We start from the raw sequence: 23,101 nt of genomic DNA, 5'->3' as shown, positions 1-23,101 counted from the left end.
CTTTAAAACACTAATTTAAAAAATAATGCTGTTGAAAAGCTGCATCCTTAGTCCTTCTGTAAATATAGATCATTTAAAAACTGCAGCAGAAGTCAACAATGAGAAATTGCTACAAGTACCTGGGCCTTATGAAATTCTGAGAACCTGTTAAGGTCCCAATTCAATAAAGCTTTTAAACATTTCAAACTCCCATGGTAATTCACATTTCTCAAACATACAATTAAATATCACACTGAACCTGAGCCTATGCCTAAAATACCATCTCAGCATATACAAGCACAGCTCTGCATAAGGAATTCTCCATTGCAAAATATTAAGGAAACTATAAAGAGTGTCTGGCCAATATAGAACCTAATTATTCAGTGAAGTTTAATGGGTAACTCAGTGACTGAATTAAAGGTCAAATATTTATAACTGGTATAAAAAGCATCTTTACTGAACAACTTATAAAAAGGAAATTGTGTATCATTTGAAGCCATTAAACAAATTACATTACTCATACTGACAAGAACTCAGTAAAATGTTTGCCAAACATTCTGCTTGTCCACAAAGTATTCAGTGAAAAATATACGAAACGGGTCACATTACACAAGCAACCAGTTAGAAAAGTCAATGTAAAAATAGCAGTTCTATTTAACTGCTTTTTTCCCCCATCCGTTTTCCCAAGCATGTAGCGGACATCACGTGGATCACTTTTCAGTCTCATTCTCAGGTTCACTGTCTCCGCTATCACTGTCTCTTCCAGGGTGTTCTGGCATCGTTCGATGTTCATCCACTTCGGCCACTTTCAGTTCTCCTTCCTTTATCACTTCTTCCCCTACCTTATTTTCTTCTTCTGCATCTTCCTGCATGCCTTGCACTTCACCTTCTACTTCAGTCTCTTGAGTTTGAGTAGTTTCAGTTTCTTCAGTCATGGCAGGTGGGGGCAGTAAACGCTAGATGATTAAAAAAAAAGAATTTTCAGTTTTTACAACAAATCTATTTAGACTTCTGTTCCTATTTTAGCTTGAATTGTTCACCTTATACTTAGCAATTTGCATTAGATAAGTTAACAATGAAGAGTTAAAATTTAGCAGTTCTAACCATTTGTTGTCACTTAAGTCCTACATAACAACAACAACAACAAAGAATAATCTTGGCTCACACAATGGTCTTATTAGACACATTTTTTGGCTGAAAAGAGGGTGTGAAAATCTCAGTACTTCCACTTCAAGGGTATCAAACACATTTCATTATCCCAAACAGCCAGACAAGTAATAGGGCTACGGTAAATTCCTACTTGGAGCAACAAGCACATTCCTACCGTAATCTCATCTGTTACCATTTCAAACTCCTAGATATGCTTAGCTTGCTTTTTGAGGTCTTTAACAGGCCTGTCTTTAACAACTCACTCCGGTAATTTCTCCTTGAAACAGCTTATAAAATGTTATGGGAACATTATCTGTACTTACAGCTGTGGGTGAAACTCATATAAGTGTAAAACACCACAAGTTCCAGTAGCAGTTAAAGCAATGCTTAGATATTTTTCACATACTACCTCTGGAAAAAGTAATTTAGCATATTCCAAGTGTTTTGCTCACAACTAAAAAAAGTAGTCTGCAAAACATTATAAGCAGCAATGGTAGCCGTATTACAGACTTGGGGAAAAAAAATACCACGAATACAGTGAGCTGAAGAGTATGGACGAATGCTTTACAACTCCAGGCTGTACAGAAACACTCTTATCTCTTGCAGCCTGACATTATTTAATGACATGACAGATATTTCCTTGGAATACTGTGAAGCATTTTAATGAAATGAAAGCAAGATAAACCTCCCATGGATGATTGTTTGGTTTTGTTTTGCTTAAAGGCAACTTGGCATCATATGACAAATTAAGTGTTTAATTACAGTGAAGTCTTATCTTCAGTTAGATGACACTAATATTACAAATTTTTGACAAGCATAGGCAAAAATCTTTGATGCAATTATGACTACCAGAGATATGGTACCAAAGATACCATATTTTTTATAAATTTTGAAGTTATGCTGGTACCTATAATCCATCTGTTCACAGAAAAAGTGTATTCCAAAGCCAGAGATCCTTTAATTACAAAAATATATTCTTGATGCATGAGACAAACTCGGAATTCTTCTGTGACTTAGTTAGATGAATGCTGTGTTTTCTGACTACTACTGTTAAGACTAGTGTAAAAGAAAAAGAAAAATATCATGTTGTACTAAAAAGGGTAAAAGAAATTTAATGCCTACTTTTTTTTTTTTTTTAGTTGACTTTTTGGCTTCTCCTGCAAGGAGAATGTGATTCATTGCCACAGTAGGAAACCAGCAGTTTTGTAACTAATTTTAGCTAGCAATGGATAAGATTAGTATTCTAAAAAGAATAACTGGTATTAGCAGAAGAATCAGTTCCATATTTGATTAAGGTGTCAAGCAAACCCATCTTTTGGTAAAATTTAGATGCTGCCATCTGCTTTTCAGGATACGTATACACTTCTCAGTTTTGACAGGGCTATTCATTTGCGTCTGAACGTGACCAACTGCACAGTCCACTGAGTCCTCATCACATACAATCTGCACGGTTGAGAGATCTCCAACTATATTAGACAAACTGACTCCAACATCAAGTCTCGTCATGTGCTTATAGGACTGGATTTTTAACAAAACAGTGTGAGCTTTCACTACTTTAAAAAAATACAGTTACAAAAAGAGGAGATTTTAGCAGTGCCACTCCTCTTTCTCTATCCCCTTTTCTTTACAGCAGACAGATAGATAATTAGAGCACATCCCCAAAATAGTGAGAAAGTATTCTGTCCACCTGGAAAAAGGCATGAACAGGCAAAACGCTTCAAATTTGGCTGAAGCTATGCCTCCCAGAAGAAAAAAAAAAAAAATAATCCAAGATTCACTGGATAAGAACTGCAGAGGAAAAGAAATTTTCTATCTGAAAGTCTGACATTCAGTTAAAGGAGAATTTCGGGTTCTGATCTCTACTGATTACTCTGTTCCATATTAGATGAAACAGTCACTGGAAGAAGGAAGGAAGAGGAGGGGATAGAGAAACATCCTTATGAGAGAACAGAACCTAGACCTCACAGACAAGTACCTTGCACTAATCTGTTCAAGGACACAGAGCCACGCTCACACTCTTCCCAGCCAGCTAATACTGAGTGAGTAGTGTCCTTTTACATCAATTTTTTCCGTTTTTGGAAATCCTTCAGAAGAGTAAAAACCAACAAGGGAACTTCAGAGTACCATGAAAGAATAAATTATAGGTAATACAACCATGTTACACCCCAGATATTAAGTGAAAGCTGATGCAGTTGAGGGGTAGCATTTAAGACCTCTCCCTTTCTGTTTGCTGTCAACTACTTCTAGGTATCTACAGATCCAAGTATGCCGAGTACAGGCAGCTTTCTGCTCAGTATAGTATCTAAATTACTTTAAAGCTCTGCTCACATACAGAAGAAGACAAGGTGTTTCTGTTAGGTTACAAGTTCTGCTTCAGGGATTAAACACTGACAAAATTAGACACAGAAGTGAGAAAGCATCTACAACTGCTTCCAATCCTGTGCTGTTTTGCTTGGTGCTGAACTAGTGCTGAAAAAAATTGCTCCAGAATAAAAACACTAGAGCTGCTAACCGGTCTGGATAATGCAGTGAGCTAGCATGGTTAAAATGGCTCCAAGACATGATCTGGTCTTTCTATCCACTGCAGGCTTTTCACAAAAACCTCTATTACAAAACATCACTGCACCATGCAGTGGTGCTATAATACCACTAGCTGCACTTACCTGAAACACAACACACAAGTTTACTTCAAGTAAATACCAGACAAGCTAGTTCTTTAGTACTAATGAGGAATTTCTGGGCCCAGACAGAGCCAAGTCTAGCACTCTGCATCAATTACTGCTGGTTTTGGGGCCTTAAATTGCAGCTTAAGATACTAAAAGATACAGCACTTGCTACTGCAGGATTTTAAAGACCTCAATATTCTCACTCACAGTCATAAAACCTTCTTGAATTTTAAATCTAACAGGAACAGTCTCAAACCTCAAAAGTATCTCATGTCACTTACTAAAAATCAATTTTATCTTAATGCACACTTTCTAAAAGTTAGAAAGTACTTACCTGTTGATAGTGGCGTGTGCTCTGTATCATGTGCATATACATATTGTACACAAAGTTAGCCATTTGAGGCATGTTCTTAATAATGTGTATTTGGTGAGATGGTCTTTCTCCATTCTAAGGAAGGGGAAAAAAGTAGAAATTCAGCAAGCAAAACAACAACCATTATTCAAAGGTTATTTAACCATATTAGAAAACATAAATGCAAGAAATTAAATAATGCTTTTTAAAGAAGAAAAATAGCTAAATTCTTTGGAAGGATAGGAAGTGCAGGTCTTCCACTTTGGGGAACTAGATCAGTCATGGTACTGCAGCACAATGAATAAATTTCCAAAGGACAGGCTGGGTTCTAATGCTTACTCCATAAAGTACATTTTGGATTTGAGCCATTTAACATATTTAAGGCACAAATAGTGTAGGATTAGATTAGGACTTAGCTTACTTGTCCACCCCGTCTAGCTCTTTCTTGCCCACATTCACTGATCATACACACTGCATTTTTTATTGCACCATGGACCTCAAAGTTTAAACTGAAGGGCTGCCTCCCAAAATTGTCAAATAGGACTTAAGACCAGGGAAAGATCTGTAACTGAATTTTGAGTCCATGCAGGCACCCCTTCTCAAAGCTCCAGGAAGCAAATCAGATATGATCCTCTGTTTTTTCATTTAGCATCCTATTCTGTGTGTTCCGTGCTTAGATGCTTAATGCAAACATTTCCCTAGAGATCCTAGTGCAGTACTACAAATTACTTACGAACCTAGCAGCAACAAAATTCTTTTGTGATTATGGACCCAACTTAATAAAACCCAAAAATGTTAATTAGTTATCCTCAATTACTCAGTTATATGTAATTTTACCTCTTTTAACAAGAAGCGATTAGCTTTGTGTGGCTTTTTTTTTTTTTTGAGAAATAACATTTTGTTTCATAACGAGACCAAAAATATTTATCACACTAAAAACTTATCTATTTATCAAAGAAAATTATTGAAATCACTTACGCAGGCAGAACTTAGGAAAAAGCATGTACAACAGACTTACTCTGGTAACTAAGTTTTGTGGAAAAATCAATTAAAAACTGCTAGTGTGTATCATGATAAAAGTTAACTCTAGGGACATAATTATCCAAAAGGCATTGGTTCAGCAAAGAAAATGGTCCCACCTCTTATAACCCACCCGGAAACAGTGGGCAAATACACACACCCATTACAGATAGCAAAATTCAGAGCAGCTGTTCCTACCTGTCTTGCTGTTGGAAAACATTCTGTGGGAACGATATGTAGGTGAAGTGGTCGAGCTGTGAGCTGGCTGAAAGCTGGAGTTAGCTCAAAACAGTTCTGAAACAGCGATACCCTTGCAAAGATATAAAGCCCGAGCCTGGCTCTTGACATGGCAACAACCAGTCGTCGGACATCCCTTCAGAAAACAAAACAAAACAAATCAAATCAATCACGTTCTTTTCACTGATGACACAATTGCAATAAAAATAACTGGAAGTACACAGAAGTCTTAAAGGAAATATAAAATCATCTGCTAAATACTCCAGAAGACCTTATAGCAGCCTTCTAATACCTAAAGGGGGCCTACAGGAAAGATGGGGAGGGACACTTTATCAGGGACTGTAGCGATAGGATGAGAGGTAATGGTTTCAAATTGAAAAATGGTAGATTTAGATTAGATATTAGGAAGAAATTCTTTACTGTCTGGGTGGTGAGACACTGGAACAGGTTGCCCAGAGAAGCTGATCACCTCCAGTGATGGGGCATCCACAAGGCCAGGCTGGATGGGGCTTTGAGCAACCTGGTCCAGCAGAAGGTGTCTCCGCGCATGGCAGTGGGGCTGGAATTAGATGATCTTTAAGGTCGCTTCCAACCCGAACCATTCTATGATTCTATAATACTATTTTGCCTTTAGTTATTTTTCCCCATATACTGTTTCAATAACTACCAAATCCTAGAATCATTATATAAAAGAGGGTTCACTGTACCGACAAAAATATGAGAATTCACCCTTTATTATTTTTCCAGACTTTAGAGGCAAAGATTTACATTGAAAACAATTCACAGTAGCATTTCTGTATTCCTGAATGAACAAACATGAGTTTGATAACTCATCTAACTGCTGGTGAATAGACAAGTTTTCCTCCACTCCACCCCAAAACTAAAGTGCAAACATTTTAAACTACACAGCATAATGCAACTTACGCAGTGATCAAGCTCTTCTGATACAAAACAAATAAAAAAGTTCACTTACAGGAAAGAATCTATGACAAAACTTAAGCCTGCGTTTGTTCAACAAGCATTACATTCCTATAGGGTTCTACTAGGGTGAAACCAAGTTCAGCCTCTCTGCAGTAACATAAACTAATTATAGTCTAAGAGTCATTACTAAAGGATAAAGTGTTTGTGAAGAGGGTACCAGACAGTTACAAAAGGAAGTATGCCTGAACTTCATTCAATACATAACATCAACCTTCATTTCTACTACATACTCAATAATCAAACACTTCTGTATAATTATTATAAACACCTTTCTGATACAGAAAACATGCAGTTTAATGACAAGAGTATCTTCTTACATACCTAAGGTGGCCTACAGCTTTGGTACGCACTAGTGAAAGGAGAATATAATCATTTTGTTGACCTTGAAATCTGTCGACAGTTGTTACCTAGAGGATCAAAAACCAAGAAAAAAACCTCCATAGGTTAATCTTTGTCATTTTAATTAAAATGTGACACCAAAATTTTAACATCAGCTTCGGACTGAGACTCAAATAAATGGGAAGAGGAAAGAGAATGTTTTAACTCTGTTTTTGTTGACCTCTAACCAAAAATCATCAGCGTGTTCTTTTAGGGAGATGTTGGGAGGAGCTTTTGTCTGACTATATACTGATTTCTTTTACATTTTTATTCAATCCAGACAGCTAACAGTGGGGTGCTAATAACAAAAGATTGTAGAAAGCCATCAGTTTTATAATGCAGAGTTTTAACCTGCAGAATTAGCACCAGACTTTTATTATTCGTTTAATCATATTTGTCATCATACATTTTATCAAATAATTTCCACTTTGGGTGGATCTTCTTAAAGGTGTGGTTTTTTTGGGTGGGGTTGGTTTTTTTGGAGGACAAAAAAACAAAGAAAAGAGTTTTTCTGTCCCATGTAGTCTGTAGCCTTCCCAACTTCACAGACTTCAGTTTACATGTCAAGTTACAAACAGGCAGAAACAAGGGTACTACTCTATGAAACTGCACAGAATGCAGGGTAATAAATGTGTCATTAACCAGGGAATACTGTGAATCTATTCAATCAGTCTGTTCTATAACATGACAATTTAAAAACAAACCAACCAGAAACCCTCCAATGACTGATACATTTTCAAAGTCACCTTGTTTGGTCGTCCAATCAGTGGATTATTTCCACACCGCTGATTAATGACATCACGGATCAGGTGTTTCTGTCCATTATATGTTGTCAGGATACTTATCTTGTCTGCAGGATAACCAAGCAGGCACATATACATGAAGAGTGCTACAACATACTCCGCTTCACCAAGATTCTTAAGTTTAAAAGAGGAGAGAGGGGAAAAAAAAAAAAAAAAAAAAAAAAAAAGGGGTTACTCAACTTGTAAGGTTGGAAAGAATAACATCAGTGACATTATCGTGTATTTAGGCAAAAATCTCAGTGCTGAGAATGTCTATAGATCTGATCTTCCTTCTTTGGTCACTTAGAAGCCCTTTTGAAAGAACAAAATGAACCACAAGGAGGTTTACTAATTTCATTCTGATTCCTCTTCAGAGAATTGCTGAAAATCTCTGCATCAGTATTATTGTTAGTCATTGATTGACACTTTCCAGTATCTACTCAGAAGCTCCCAGTTTTATTTCAATACAAGATTAAAATTTAAATATTTAATAGTCCATTAAATTATATTTAGGAGCTATTAAATATTTACACATCTGTACATATGCATTTATATAGTTATAGCTGTCTGCCAAACGGAACTGCGACCTTAACTGCATTATTACAGGACTCAATCAATACAATATTTCATTTATTCTTCTTTAAAGGTCACATGCCAAAAAAACCCACCTGTTACGTAAAACTGGAACTGTTTTCTGTTAGAAAGTATTACAAGCTGATATTCTACAGATACCTGTATTTAAATACAAGGATTTAAGAAATGCTTAGTGCTAATTTAACATGGTTTCAAATAAGCACGCAAAAACGTTGCAATGACTCACTCTCCAATAAGCTGAAAGTTCCAACTAGTTGAACTAGAATAACTAAATTCCTTTCAACTATTAATTAGGAGAGATATCTGGATTATCAAATCCTGTTATTTCTACTGAGGCCATACCTATTCAATTTCAAATGACCAGCTGTTATTTCCTATTTTGTAACTTTATTTCCAGAGCCATTACTCCTAATAAATGTCTGTCCCAAAGCATCACTCTTCTGGCTGTAGGAAGTTTTGTCCTATTTCCAAAGTGAAGTTATTCATAGCCTGTTTAAATCCCTTTTCCATCAACAAAAATTATCTTTCAGGCTAAAAAGTTATGCTCAATTGCTGACATTTATTTCTGCTCTATTTATACTGGGAATCTTACGCCCACTGGGTGTATGTTTGACTAGGCTAGACACACCAGCCTCCTTTATTTCTTCTTATTAAAGTGGCTCTGCATTACTTGGAAAATGCAGTTGCTCTGCATACCAAACACCTGTTGGTGTAAAGATATCATACAAATCTTAATCATCTTTAAGTCTGGAAAGAAGTGCCCAAATTCACAAAGAAATAAATAATACATGGCAGGAATTTGTTACCTCAAAAAACCACTCAATGCCACCAGCATACTCTGCTAATCTCTCTCCATCCTCAAGATCATGAAAAATATTTACTGTAGGATGTGTTATAAAAGTTCGTTCACGAAAGTACTGTTGTAATGATAAAGGTGTTCTGTATCCTTGTGTGAATGCTCTCAGTCGTCTTCAGCCCAGGAGCAGACTAAAGCAATGCTCAGATTCTCAAGTTATCAGAATCCCGTTTTTAAGGCACTAATTTCAGTTGTTCCACAGGACAACTGAACTACAACACTACTTGTACGGTGTTACAGCTTAAAAAACAAAATCATAAGAAACTCTTCCCTCCAAACAACACTGTCCTCAAACTAGAAATGAGATGTAGTGGATTATGACTCACCATTGCTTTGTTCACTAACAGCACACTACTTTGTAAAAAAAAAAAAAAAAAAAAAGTGAGAGGAACCCAAGAATAATCTATGAATATCTTTCATATTTTTTAAAAAATAGATTAACATAACTCTCAATGATCTTCACAGGGAAAAAATGACCACAAATATTGTCATCTCAAAGTATATTCTTTGCTTTCTACAATACTAAACAAAATATAAGGTGTAATTCCATGTTTGAATTAAACTCATTAACTTCCACACAGCTCCAGCCTCTAACTTTGCTGAAATCCAAAATGGTAATTTAGGAATCAGAGTTTGTTTTCATCACTGTTTTTAAAACAAGAAAAATAAGAGGACTGAAAATAGAAGCATCTCATTACAAGCGTAAAAGGTTTTCCTATATTTAAGAGAAATAGATGGAGGCTGTTGTTGCTGGCTTCATCTGAAAATTTAGTCAAGAAATTACAAGGTTCAAGTTTTTGGCAATTTACTTCAGCCTCAATGTCTCTCTGCCTCATGTGTGTATTTCTTGCAGTACTGTTTCATTCGTTTATGAATGGGCTTTTTAGCATTCTTACATACAGATCAAATCAAATCAGTGACTCTTCAAACTCAAGTAAGTGCCACAGAGCAAACTTTGATCCCTCATGTACAGGGGAAATGCTACTGTTTATTTCACTACTATGGCAATACAACTGAATTAAAAAAGACTTTAATTTGCCATAGGCTAAAACAACATTTCACAATAAATTACACATGAAATCTCACCCCTCTCGTAACATCGAGAAAGCATAGATATCAAGCAAAGTAATTCACTTTGAGCAAAAAGCACAACATATATATTATCATTTTCAACATTCAAAACTGATTAAAAGGAGGAAAAAAATCATGCATACGCATGACTCAATTATCTGAGAACATGAATTAAACATCAGTTTACTGTATTTTGATAGTCTGTCTTCATTACAGATTTAATAAGCTATATCCAGATTAAGTAAAGTATACACATAATATTTCTCTTACCTGATAGAAATAAGGATTGGGTTCAGATTCTCCCACACCATTGAAGTCTTCTACGTTTATAAGCTGGAAGTCATACAAAAACCCAGCATTGGCTGTTCTGAACTCTGGCAGAAGCTGCACGTGAGGCAGGTTACCCAGATTCTTGTAACGCCAGTTGTAGAGGTTACATAAACTGTCCAAAAACACACAGAGACAAAAGCCCAAATAGTTAAAGTGGGTTCCTGAACTCATTCAAAATAGTTCAGATAAACACAACCCCTCGCTTTGAAGATGAATGCTTCTGTAGTTTTCAGTGAAAAAAAAAAACACTGCCCATACATATATAAATGAACATACTTGTACAAGCTATCCAGCAATTATTTTTTAAGTTTTGATTCTGTTTGGTTATCTCACAGAAAAGTTCAGATTTCACTTCTCTTTAGAAAGCTCAATGCAACACACTCACCCTTAAGCTTGTCACACTTGATCAGCTTTACACTGAAGGGTACAAATTTTGCAAAGAAATATAGTAGGAATGTTCATGGGGAACAAAACTTAAGGAATATTAATGCTTCTTTACAAAAAGGAAGGAGTACAGGAAAAAGGACTTTCTGCATTATCTGCCGTAAAGACTCTTCGCCTCTCACTGCAAAAAGAAATTAATTTTCTTATTTTGCATATCGCCGTGTATTAACATGAGACACGAAGAGAAGCAAAAAAAATCTACACAATTCTGAATCGTATATGGTATTTATATGGACAGTAATATAACCAAAATGCCTCAGTCAAAAATGCACAATACTATCCAAACCAGATAAAGTAGCAGACAGTTCATGGGGAAGCTACGTATTATCAGAAAAGACAAATTGTAGGAAGATATGGAAAAAATCCTTGATCAAGAAATTGCTTGCAAAATGAAGGACTACTTCTGCTTGCTTATCTTGAAGTTCTCTGAGATGTTGCAAAACAGTAGATAGAAAAATAAACTTCATTTATCATCATACTCAGATATAATTTGCATTTTTAAAGTCATACTGAAAGTAACTGTTATGTGTATGACTAGAAAATAATATTCTACCACCCCCAACATTTCTTACGTAAAGAACACCTGTTGTTCTCCTTCACATTGTTCATTCGACTTTATGCTTAAAAAGATTAGGAATTAAAACTAAACTAGCAAGATTTTACATGGAGTCATTTTCTCTTCTTTGGTTTTATTTTTTGTTGTTAATATGACACCACAAACATGCACTTTACATAATAAATAAATCTGACATCTAAATTACCACAATGAAATGACAAATACATGGATAAAAAGAAAAGTTCTCTTACTACAGAGAAGCAGTATCTCTTAATATAAAAAAAGGCATTACACTCTTGCATGGACAGCCTGGTTGTCTCCAATCAATCAAAGCTGAAGCTCTGCTGAAATACTACAAGAAAAGTATCCTTTTGCAGACCGTAAGAGATATACAGTATTTTCAAGGCCAAATAAAGAAATCTTTATTTGGCCTTGAATATATTAAATATATTAGTTTAGAAAAGGAAGCTGCTGCAAAAAAGTCTACGCTGTAAAAACCCCAAACACTTAAGACTATTTTAAATAGCATTTTCATTGAAGTACTTATACAGCAGCAAAGTACTACTATATAAAAAAAAAGAAAGTAAAACTGATTGCATTTCAGCAAAGTAAAATCTGACTTCCTAGTCTAAGCTGAACCAAACAGAACAAAACAATTAAATTACAGTTTTGCAAACTCCTGTCCTAACAATGGGAAAGAAGCTTCCAATACTAGGCGTCTTTTTCCAATTTTTAACCTGGTAGTTTCTTACAAGCTAGACATGCCATTTTCTCTGTCTCACCTTGCTCTTGCTCTCCCTTGCGCATCCAAATCAACAGTTGGCACTCCAACACGAACAAACCGTGTAAAAAGGGACTGCTCCATGTTGGAGTATTTTTGAAAAGCCATGTTCTTAATGACTGGTGGCAACTGATGATGGTCACCAATCATAATCCATCGCTTCAAACGACTGAAGCCATCCTGGGGGTTCTAGAATTAAACAATTACACAATTATAACTATTACAATGTAATCAAGGCACTCAATTACAACACATTAGCAGTCAAACTGGCTGTCCTAGATTAGCCCTAAATTTTAATATTTGTACTTAAGCTACACTGAACTGCAGTCCTTTTAAAGACAACTACTAGCTTCTTTCCAATCTACTACCAGAAAAAGGGAGTAGTATTTTAAAGTCTTGTTTCTTATAAAGCAATAGGTAAGGTTATTTATTAAAATCAGTAGAGAAACGTCAGGATAAATATCATATTACATTGTTTTAAAGGCCCAAAGTAACATATTATCAGAGGACAAAAGGAAGAACCAATTATAGAAGTTACAGTAGTAAAAAACCTGATTTCTATGCAGTACTGTTACCCTAGAACAGTCTTTTAAACATTATGTTTTGGATTCTGAGATAGTGAATATGAAGTGCCTGAAGCATGTGAAATAATTTTAGTGCTCACATGTCCGGGGCACAAACTGAGCCTGCTTTTCAACTGTCTCTGTGGTTCACGTGCTTCGCCTGTTTACCTCTGGAATTCCCACATGGCCTCTTTCATGACCGGGATGTGCCTCTAATTAATCCTCACCCTGGCTCTTGCACTGAATGCTCTTCAGTATGTTTGATGTCTCTCTTTCCAGTTCCTTATCATCCTTTGTGTACCTACGTTACATACTGACAGAGGTCATGAAGGAATGTTGTAACATAGGGACAAAAAAGGAACAGATGTGTGGGTAATGTTATCCAGGAATTAGAATCCTGAAGATTTTCACCTGGCAGTTTCACAATTCAGACCCTCGTTTCTTACACACTCCTGTGATATTTCCCTTTCCCTGTAGGAGCACTATTCAAGAAAGAGCCTGAAGTTCCTTTTCTTGCCAATTGAAGCAGAAAAACTCTGAAGATCTCTGATCAGAGAGCAAGGAAAGAAAACTGAACTCTGGACTGTCCAGCTCATCAAGCCATAAGATGCCTTAGTAAGAAAGTAAGAGGATGGAAATTATTTTCAATGGCATGGAAGACTTCTTTTCTTTCTTATTTTTTTTAACCTCCAAAAAGGTTACTGATAAGGAAAAAACCCAGCATTCTTCATAATCATTCTGCTCTTATTGGCAATTTCAATTTCAAAGAGCTCTCCAAAGAACTCTGTTTCTAAAAATTTCTTACTCTGAATTGCAAGTGCAAGAAATCAAGTAGTACTATTCTGTAAGCCTAGTTCTTTAGGTTTGTTAAAAACCCCTTCAATTTGCAAGGACCATCTGGATGGCTCTTGTAAGAATGGCCATGGAATATCCCCCAGAATATGGGTCTATGGTGAAAAGGTCTGCTTTAATTACAGAAAACTCTTTGCTTCTGCATTGCTCATATACACTTATTTCCCCTCAGCAGTCTGATGCATCTGGTTATTCAATGCTCATTCAAACATTTGAAAAACACTGTACATATTCTTATTTCACTAAATACAATAATTTAATTACCAATGAAAACTATGGTAAAAGCAACACAAGATTTATTCATTACACAGCACTACAGTACAGCATTGTAGCATTAAATTCAAGACTGCTAAAACACAAAAGCAACAGCCGAAAGTATTACATGTGTCTTTATGCGCAGAGCTTTAAATACCTAATTGCAGGAGAAGCCACCTAAACAACAATTTACGCCTCCATACATTTCTGACAGTCAGGGGAATCTAACTATGCCGCAAGTAGAAATCTTGTATTTCAGGTTTAACTAAATTGAATGTTATTCTAGAGACTACTGTGAGGATTCATTAAGCCTGCAGGACAGAAAGGAACCTAGTCTCTTTCATTGTATCATTACAATTGCTGAACCAAAAAGTGAAAGAGAGCTTGACTGTCACTGTTTCATGATTTATGAGAAGCCTCACCCAGCAGTGGTTTGCTCTCTAAACACCCCAGACAAGACGGACAAATATGTGTTCCTGTTCAGAGTTCAGGCAGCATTTGGGGTTTAGAGGGTGAATTAGTTGACCTACCTGCTCAGAATCATGAAAACTGAGCTGTCTTTAACACATCAAGAAAGCATTAAAGAACTACATTAATATTCCTAAAACCTTACTCCATAGTATTAAAAAAATAGGATAAACAACTAATGTAGAACAACGTGAAAGTTCTTACTGTCCACTCAAATGGCAAGTGTCAGTTATAGGTTACCTTCTGCACAAGATATTTTCCTTTTAATATTTTGTATCACTCAGTACACAGGCTTTCATTTATCATTTTTTGTAATATGTTTTATAATTCAGCTCTAACCTGCAACAGGAGAGGTATAAAGGTTTCTATCTCCAGAATCTGAGCAGACTCTTCCATCAAGATGTTGTCATACTGAGAAAGGAAAAGCAAAGAGATATCCATCAACAAAGTAACACAAATTAATACTGTTATTCAGCCTACCAAAAGAAAGCATCAATTACTCATTTGTTTTTTGTTGGGTGGGACAGCTACTGCAGGACTTTACTTATAGCAAAATATCAGTATTACTAAAAATCCATGGCAGAGGGCGAAATTCAACTACATCAATGGCAGATCTATTTGTACCAATCAGTGCTTACACCTAGAAAGAACCCATGACTGAATTGCATGATGTGCTTCCCGTATGCCATAACCCATCTGCAACAGAAAAGTTTTTTGCAGTGGAGAAAACTAATTTGGTATCTTTGCACTGAACCAGAAAAGGAACGCTTTTGTGATCCAATACAGTGCATTACTGGAGAAAAATAATACTGAAAGAATTATTGGTGGTGGGCTTTTTTTTTGTTTTTGTCAGATAAAAGTCTGTACTATATAAATACCTATCAGAGTGAAAACAGCATTGCATCTTAATTGTTTATCTAAAAAACTAATAATTTGAGGAAAAAGAAAAGTTTTAAAGTCCATGGGGTTTGCCCAATTCTGCCTTTATTTTATTACTCAAATACTCAAAGTATTTTATTACTTTATCACTGCTGTTCATCATCATCTGTGGCAAAACTAACTTTTTTTTTTTTAAATGCGCTACTAACCATTTTTGTATATATAATAACGTAAAAGAAATCTCATCTACTTACAGAAGTTAGATTTTTCTTCACTAAAATTACAATTTGAAACATACTTTAAAAAATGCATCTCAAAATAATTTAATTGTCGATTTAGGACAGATAAAAAGGTTTATACAAGGGGTGGAAAAAAAAAAAAAAAGGCCAAACCAAGAAACAATTAGTTTAGTAAAAATAGTATTAGTACATTACCTTGAAACCTAATTCAACCAGGTCATGTCGCTTCAGAGCAGCATGAGTACAAGTCATGGCAATGATTTTTGCTTCTTTCACCAAGAGGTATTTGGACCTATCCAGGCCACTGCGGAGAAGTTCAAATGCTCTGAATTCCTACAAGGGGAAAAAAGAAAACCTTGAAAAGTCAGAATACAAAAAAAATATTGCTTATAAAATGTATTCACTCAAACTGTCTGGCCACCTTCTTAATATAATTAGGCCAGAAAGTTATAAAGGTATCTACTGTTAACAATCCCATCTGAATAATTTTTTTTAGGCTAAACCTGGAAACAATATTTCAAAAAAACAATCTTTTAAAAACACATCCAAGAATTCTGCAACCTGTGTGCATATATAAATTTGCAGACAATTATTCAATTGATTCTGAGGAACCCTCTCAGAATCCCCCAAAATTTTGTTTTACGTCATCTTTTTTCCTACTTTACTGCACAGTAACATCACATCAAGTTCAGTATTAGAAAGACCAATACAGTTAATATGACCAAATCATACACAGATCACATTTACCCTAACTTATAGAAGCCTCTCAAGCAATTCTGGGAAAAAAAGAAAATAATCTGTTTAAGCAACTTCTAGGTTATCTCTGCCTCTACATACAAAGACCCTGTGAGGATCAGAGCAGCAGTGACAGGCACACCAACCCTAGCAACCTAATCAGTGATAATGGAACACGCAGAATGGCTACTTCCTAAGGTCAAAATAAAACAGGTTAGACCCTTGTCCCCACTGTGAAACATGCCTACATTACTTAAAACTGGAAATTCTCACCTGAATGCCTTGCAAGCTACAGAAGCTGTCTAGAGGTATACACTCCTTTTAGGATGAGGGGCAAAGGAGAATTTTGGAACTGTGTAAAGATTTTTTTTTAGGATTAGCCAGATCCACTTACCTTTAATAGTTACATGTCTTACCTCAAGCTGAGTGAATATTTTCTTAACGTGTCTAAAACACCCTTCAGCAATTTCCATATCTTCTTCATATGATCTGCCTTTGAAAATTGGTTGAGGAGCATTTGCAAAATACTGGTGAAAAGGAAAGAAACTGGAGACATCCGTAACATCTGGCAATTTTCCACCTTTAACTTTCACTTTGCTGATATACTCCTCCCAACGAGACATTACCTACGGCAAACAGAAGTGTCATAGTGACATCATTTTATATCAAAGTAATTGGCAAGGTATAGTCTTGCACTTATAATATGTATATTAAAAAAAAAAAAAAAATCACAAAAGCAAGGTATGTCTAAATTGGCATTTGAACTTGTATCAGGACAACATTTTTTTACACTGTGGTGGATTGACCTTGGCTGGCTGCCAGACCCCCACCAAGCATCTCTGACTCCCCCTCCTCAATGGGACAGGGGAAGAAAAAAAGATGGAAAGATTATGGGCTGAGATAAAGACACGAGGATTACTTAACAAGTACCATCACAGAGAAAAGAGACTTGATTTGGGGAAAATTAATTTAATTTATTGACGATTAAAAATAGAGTAGAATGGTGAGAAACAAAGACAAAACCAAAAAACACCTTTCTTCTCCACCCCCTCCTTCTTCCCAGGCTCAATTTCATTCCTTCATTCCCAACTTTTCTATCTCCTCCCCACCCTGAGCAATGCAGTAGGAAAAGTGCTTGTCATTCAAGTTCATAACACCGCATGTCTGCCACCCCTGTCTCCTCCCACCTCTCCCCTGCTCTAACATGGGCTTTCCACAGGCTGCAGCTTCCTTCAGGCCCTATCCACCCACTCTAGCATGGGGTCCTCCATGGGCTGCAGTGTGGATATCTGTTCTGACATGGTCCTCCATGGGCTGCAGGGGGACAACCTGCTTCACCATGGTCCTCTCTCCATGAGCTATGGGGGAATCTCTGCTCTGGTGCCTGGAGCACCCCCTGCCCCTCCTTTTCCTTCTGACACTGGTGTGTGGGGTTGTTTCGCACACTCCTCTCCGCCCCCGGCTGCTGCCTTTTCTCACAGATGTACCAACCAGTGTTGTTGATGGGCTCAGCTTTGGCCAGCAGTGGGTCCGTTGGAGCTGGCTGTGTCCAGCACCGGGCAGCCCCTGGCCTCTTCTCACAGAGGTCACTCCTGCAGCCCCCTGCTACCAAAACCTTGCCACATAAACCCAATATAGCAGCAAATCTCTACTATCTCCATTTACAGTACTGGTTTAAAGACCAAATTGGATTTCTTTGGGAGGAAATTGAACCAGATGAGCTCTAGCAGTGCTCCAAGTACTACCCAACACCTAATAACCCTTTGACGTTTAGGCCCACACTGAAGCTAGCCCAGAGTAACTTCTGTAAAAACATATATAGTGTATGCATTTGATCCTAAGTACGACCACAGATTCTCCTATCTGAAGGAGAAACTTCAGGTTAGACTATTTGCCAGCAGTCACGATGAGCAGCAATGCTAGCCTTTCAGCTGGTGAGTCATCAGGCAGGACTTAATAGCAATACAAGTAAGTAATGTTGCAATTATAGCCTTAGCTGTTATTGTATTTTGAACCACCAAAGAAAATGCATTATCTTTTTTTTTTAGACTCAATTCTGAAAAATTCACTCCAATTTTTACAAAGCGTTTCATAACATATTGAGGTCATACAGTAGAAGTATTTCAGTCCTTACTTGGTATAAGAAAAAGTGGCCAGCTGTTTCACAAGTGTAAGAAACATCTCCTGGGACTCCAAGACTCTCTTGCAATCGCCCAACTTCTCGTAGAAGTTCAAGTCTTCGAGCCAGCACATAATTAACTCTTCCATACCTACAAAATGGATTAAATATAACATAATTTGTATTTAAATTTATTTAATTCAAAACTGTTTTATCTAAGTGTCACAATAAGAGATCAACAAAAACCCAACACCCCAACAATTAGCTACATGCCCAGAATTTCTATCAGTTGAGACCTATTAATTTGCAAAGCCATGCAAGAGCTATTACTGTAGAAAAAGTTCCTTTTATTCTATCACTTCAATAAAAGCTTCATACGTGTTAGCAAAACATTCTCATAATGTACCTGTAAAGCAGAAAAGCATTACTTCCAACGTACAGTTTAGGAACTACAGTACACTACATGTTACACAAACAAGTTATACAAGTCTAAGGACCATCATAAATAGAATCTATACCTGAAGTTTCAGTATGATAAAGCTGACTTCCTTTGGAAATATACAAAGTGTCTTGCAATAATGCTTAGCTCACCATAACAGACAGGTCTGCATCCACACATAGGAGGTCCTGTATTCACAGCTGACTGTTCAATAATTTTTATGACTGATTAGTTGGTAACCTACTCCTTTCATTCTTCCTCCTGTTACCCCATTCAAGCCCAATTTTTCCCTTTATAAATCAATTTCCTTAATCCATGCATTCCCTCCCCCCCAGAAGCAGTACAAGAAAAACAAAAGTCAATGTATCACATTTTCTAAAAAAGAAAACAAATTAAAAAGTAGTATAAATGGATGGAATTAAAGAAGTGAGAGGAACAGGACACTCTTTTAAATGTAGTTAAAAACTCAAATGTGAATAAAGGCTAAATTTCAAGTTCTTATTAAACTCACTATTCATAAAATATGCTTTCTGCACAGTAAAAAATACCCTGCTACAATCCTTGGTAATCACAACGGATTCTATTGTCCTATTTAGAAGGGTGAGAGTAGTTAAAGTTGGAGATTTGAATTTACTAAGACACAACTGAATACGATACTGTTCACAACTGGAAAAAATAAATTCCTCAGGAACTATGACAGTTAAGATCCTTGGAATACTAAGTAGTTTTTTCTTCTTCCTTCCAAAACTAATCCATTATAATTAAAAGTGACGGCAACCAGTTGTGGTTTTTTCCCCTCACATTTCCAATGTCCTCTTATTTCTCACAATTCAATTCATATGCCCTCTTATAGGTATTTGCTCATTGCTACAAAAGTTTTCTTTAGCTGTGATTCCCTTTGTGTTTCAGTGACAGTACCAGTTTAATCAGCTCCTCTCCACCTTAATGTTTTTATACCCCCTGCCTCACTTTCCTGTGCCTGCAGAGGGAGCAGAAAAGGAATACTAAGCTTTGCCAAGCAGTAGAAATTCCTTAAGCAGTACTGTGCCCTCCCTCTAAAGCAGCTTGACACAGAAAAACCACAAACTTAGAAGGTATCAAATTTCTGGAATAATTTGACTATGTCAAAGCATTCAAATTTAAAAAAAAGAATCACAAGGTATTTATTTTGCGAAATGAAATTCAACTATGCATATGTGGGTAGCATCTAGTGACTATATATAATTTTTACTACAGCTTTTGAAGTCAAAGTATTGCTCTAATAATCCAGTACTGGGCAGTTATTTCCAGTGCACAACCCTTATACACACACTTACATTTATGAATGTGTGTAATCTTACTGAGGGCAATTGGTCTAATAGGTAACGTATACAAATATTTACAGGAACAGGTTCTTAAGTCTTTGTACTGATACAGACTTGATAGCTTTCCTAATGTATGTATTCTTCAAAATGTGTTATTTACCAATGAAATAAGCAACTTTGCCATTAGGCAATATTCTGAAGAATTAAAAGCAGAAAGTCTGATTTCATGTTTAGATTTATTAATGCAATATTCACCATGCCAGTAGAAGTGATATATTTGCATAAAAAAAATTTCTAACTGTAAAAACCTGCATGTATTATTCAACTTCCTCTCACAAAATCGATCAATTCTATAACATGTATATAGGCCAAGAATATAATAAACTACATTTATTCAAGCAGTTGAGTTTGTGAACAAGCAACTGCCTGATTCTGCCTTTGGATTCTCAAGAGAATACACTTTCTATACTGAATAAGAAGCAAAATTCCTTAACCCTGTATTGAAAACAAGCGTACTCTGCATTATTGCAATTCAATAATAGGAGAAGGGTAAAACTTGTCAAGCACAGCTCCTTGCTCATTTACAAGGGAGGTAGAATAGATCCAACGCATACATCTTGCTAGAATGATTATGCATGCAAGTTCATCATTAGCATCTCCTTTCTCACCTGCTGAAATCTTTCTCTGTCTCCAATTCCTCTTCTCCATGACCCAGACGCAGGAGGTGGCGCTCATCAATGTCTAAAGCCATGATTTTTTCAAACAGTTGGTTCAAGGCCTAAAGGACAAGAACAAGGGAAAAGTTAGATTTTAGAAGTTCAGAGGCTTTTGCAAGGGAAAACTGAAGAATGGCTGGTAAACCAGCTAGGAATTTATGCTTATTTTGGTATAAATGGAAGCCAAGGCAAACATGAAGTTAATACTGAAACTAGAGCTTTAAATCTAAATCTTGACAACAGGAAAATCAGCCTACTAAAACTCTTGTGTTTGCATAATTTATACAACACTTAAATTTGATTTTACAATTTTTAAATAATTTTAAAATTTGATTGTATCACCCAGTTAATTTAGTTGATAAAGCTATCAGTTTATAAAACTGTCTCAAGAAGCACACTTTGCAAACATTGCTTTTGTTAGATGACTTTAAAGCATTTAACTTTTACTGTACATTAGAAGAGCACGATCTGGTACTGACTTGCAGGTGCTGTGACTGTATTCCATACAGACAAATAAATTTTGCTGAACTAATCTTCAAGGTGTGCTATGTCTCCTGCCTTAAACTCATCAATTGCCTCACAGCTGTCCAATTCACTGTATTTCAAAGGAGTAAGTTTGTAAGTGCCGGATCATCAAGTTACGAAACTAAGAATAAACATGAGCAAACTTCACTTTTACTTCAAGTCAGCTGGAAGTCATGCAAGCTTGTTAAAATACACTGTCAAGGCATAAGAAATGAACCCTGCTGAGATACAGTTTATTTCCTGAAGTACAATTTCAAGGTCACATTCTCATATTAGGCTTGTCTGGTAAGAGTCTCCTACCTGCCTCAAATTTCCTTCCTTTTCTTCCCAACAGACATGGTCGTAACCCCTTCTCTCAACTTCACTACCTGCTACTCTCCCGCAACCCATTGTAGATTGGCCTGTGTTATTCCAGATTGTAACTCCTCACCAAAACGCCACCATTCTTTTAACAACAGTGTAAGTGCCTGATCTTGCTTTGATAGAAAAAGATTAAATGTTTTCGAAGTGGCATGTTCAGTTAAAATAGCTCATAACTGAAATAGGATAGGCTAATTAGGGAGACCAGGAAATAGATGACCCTGGTTCCAAACCAGATGCAGATTTAGACTAAGAATCTTTAAGACGTTTATCATTATTATTCTTATTTCATATATGCTAGAGAATCAGCAGCTAGGCTCCATCTCTTATGACTGGGAGGCAAGCATTCAGCTAAAGAGGTCATGACTGGTTGCAAACTGTTGGTATGTGAACTATCACAGGAGCTTTGACCCCTACAAATTGATTGGCCCTGATGCTATCCACCCGAGGTGTTAAGAGAGCTGACTGAAGTCGTTGTGAGGCTGCTCTCCATAATCTTTGAGAAGACAGAAATCAGGGACATCCCAGAAGACTGGAAGGCGGCTAATGGCACCCTCATCTACAAGAAGGCCTTAAAGGAGAATCCATGAAATTATAGGCCCATCAGTCTTACTTCAATTCCTGGGAAAGTTATGGAACAAATGTCCCTGGGGGCTATCACAAGTCAAATGAAGCACATGATTGGGAAAGCCAGCATGTATTCACCACGGGCAAACTGTGCTTGACAAACCCGATTGCCTTCTATGACAAAGTAACCTGCTTGGTTGATGTGGGGCGAGCTGTGGCCATTGTCTACCTGGATTTCTCCAAGGCTTTCGACACAGTTCCCCACAGTCTTCTCCTGGAGAAACTGATAACGTTACGGTCTAGACAAGCGGTCTGTGAGGTGGGTGGGGAACTGGCTGACAGGCTGCATGCAGAGGGTGGTGGTAAATAGTTCCTTTTCAAACTGGCAACCTGTCACAAGTGGGGTCCCTCAGGGATCGAAATTGAGCCCAACACTGTTTAATGTCTTCATAAGTGATCTGGATGATGAAGTGTGCTGATGATACTGAACTGAGTGGGGAAGTGGACACTTCAGAAGGGAGAGCCACCCTGCAGGAAGACCGGGGTAGGCTGGAAGAGTGGGCTAACAAGAACCTTATGAAGTTCAACAGGGACAAGCATAAGGTCTTGCACCTGGAAAAACATAACTCAGGAGTGCAGCACAGGCTGGGATCTACCCGGCTGGGAGCAGCTCTGTGGAAAGGGACCTGGGGGTCCTGGTGGGCAGCAACCTCTATATAAGTGAACAGCATGCTGCTGTGGCAGACACAAGGATGCTGGGTTGCATCAACACAGGCATCATCAGCAGAGATAAAATCATCATTATCCCACTCTACTCAGCGCTTGTCAGGACACACCTGCAATACTGTGTTCAGTTTTGGTCCCCGCTATGCAAAAAAGATGTGGACAGGCTGGAAAGGGTCCA

The 23,101-nt window shown here is 36.9% G+C and overlaps 1 protein-coding gene across 1 annotated transcript in view; it reads right to left on the bottom strand.

Annotated features, from left to right (window-relative positions):
* Positions 1–368: 368 nt before the first annotated feature.
* Positions 369–23,101, bottom strand: part of AQR (aquarius intron-binding spliceosomal factor) — a gene marked incomplete at its 5' end in the record, with an annotated part of 59,106 nt that continues 36,373 nt past the window's right edge. The window contains 12 exons of the mRNA XM_082485736.1: positions 369–935; positions 4,129–4,242; positions 5,365–5,539; positions 6,706–6,791; positions 7,509–7,679; positions 10,336–10,507; positions 12,178–12,365; positions 14,654–14,725; positions 15,628–15,765; positions 16,584–16,793; positions 18,302–18,437; positions 20,698–20,807. Of these exons, the coding sequence (XP_082341862.1) occupies positions 690–935; positions 4,129–4,242; positions 5,365–5,539; positions 6,706–6,791; positions 7,509–7,679; positions 10,336–10,507; positions 12,178–12,365; positions 14,654–14,725; positions 15,628–15,765; positions 16,584–16,793; positions 18,302–18,437; positions 20,698–20,807 (1,818 nt within the window). The 3' untranslated portion in view covers positions 369–689. The remainder of the gene's footprint in view (positions 936–4,128; positions 4,243–5,364; positions 5,540–6,705; positions 6,792–7,508; positions 7,680–10,335; positions 10,508–12,177; positions 12,366–14,653; positions 14,726–15,627; positions 15,766–16,583; positions 16,794–18,301; positions 18,438–20,697; positions 20,808–23,101) is intronic.

This window comes from Vanellus vanellus, assembly GCF_965231255.1.
Source record: "Vanellus vanellus genome assembly, chromosome: 6".
Taxonomy (NCBI): domain Eukaryota; kingdom Metazoa; phylum Chordata; class Aves; order Charadriiformes; family Charadriidae; genus Vanellus; species Vanellus vanellus.
Note: the sequence above shows the minus strand (reverse complement) of the source record. Positions and strands in the feature narration are given on the sequence as shown.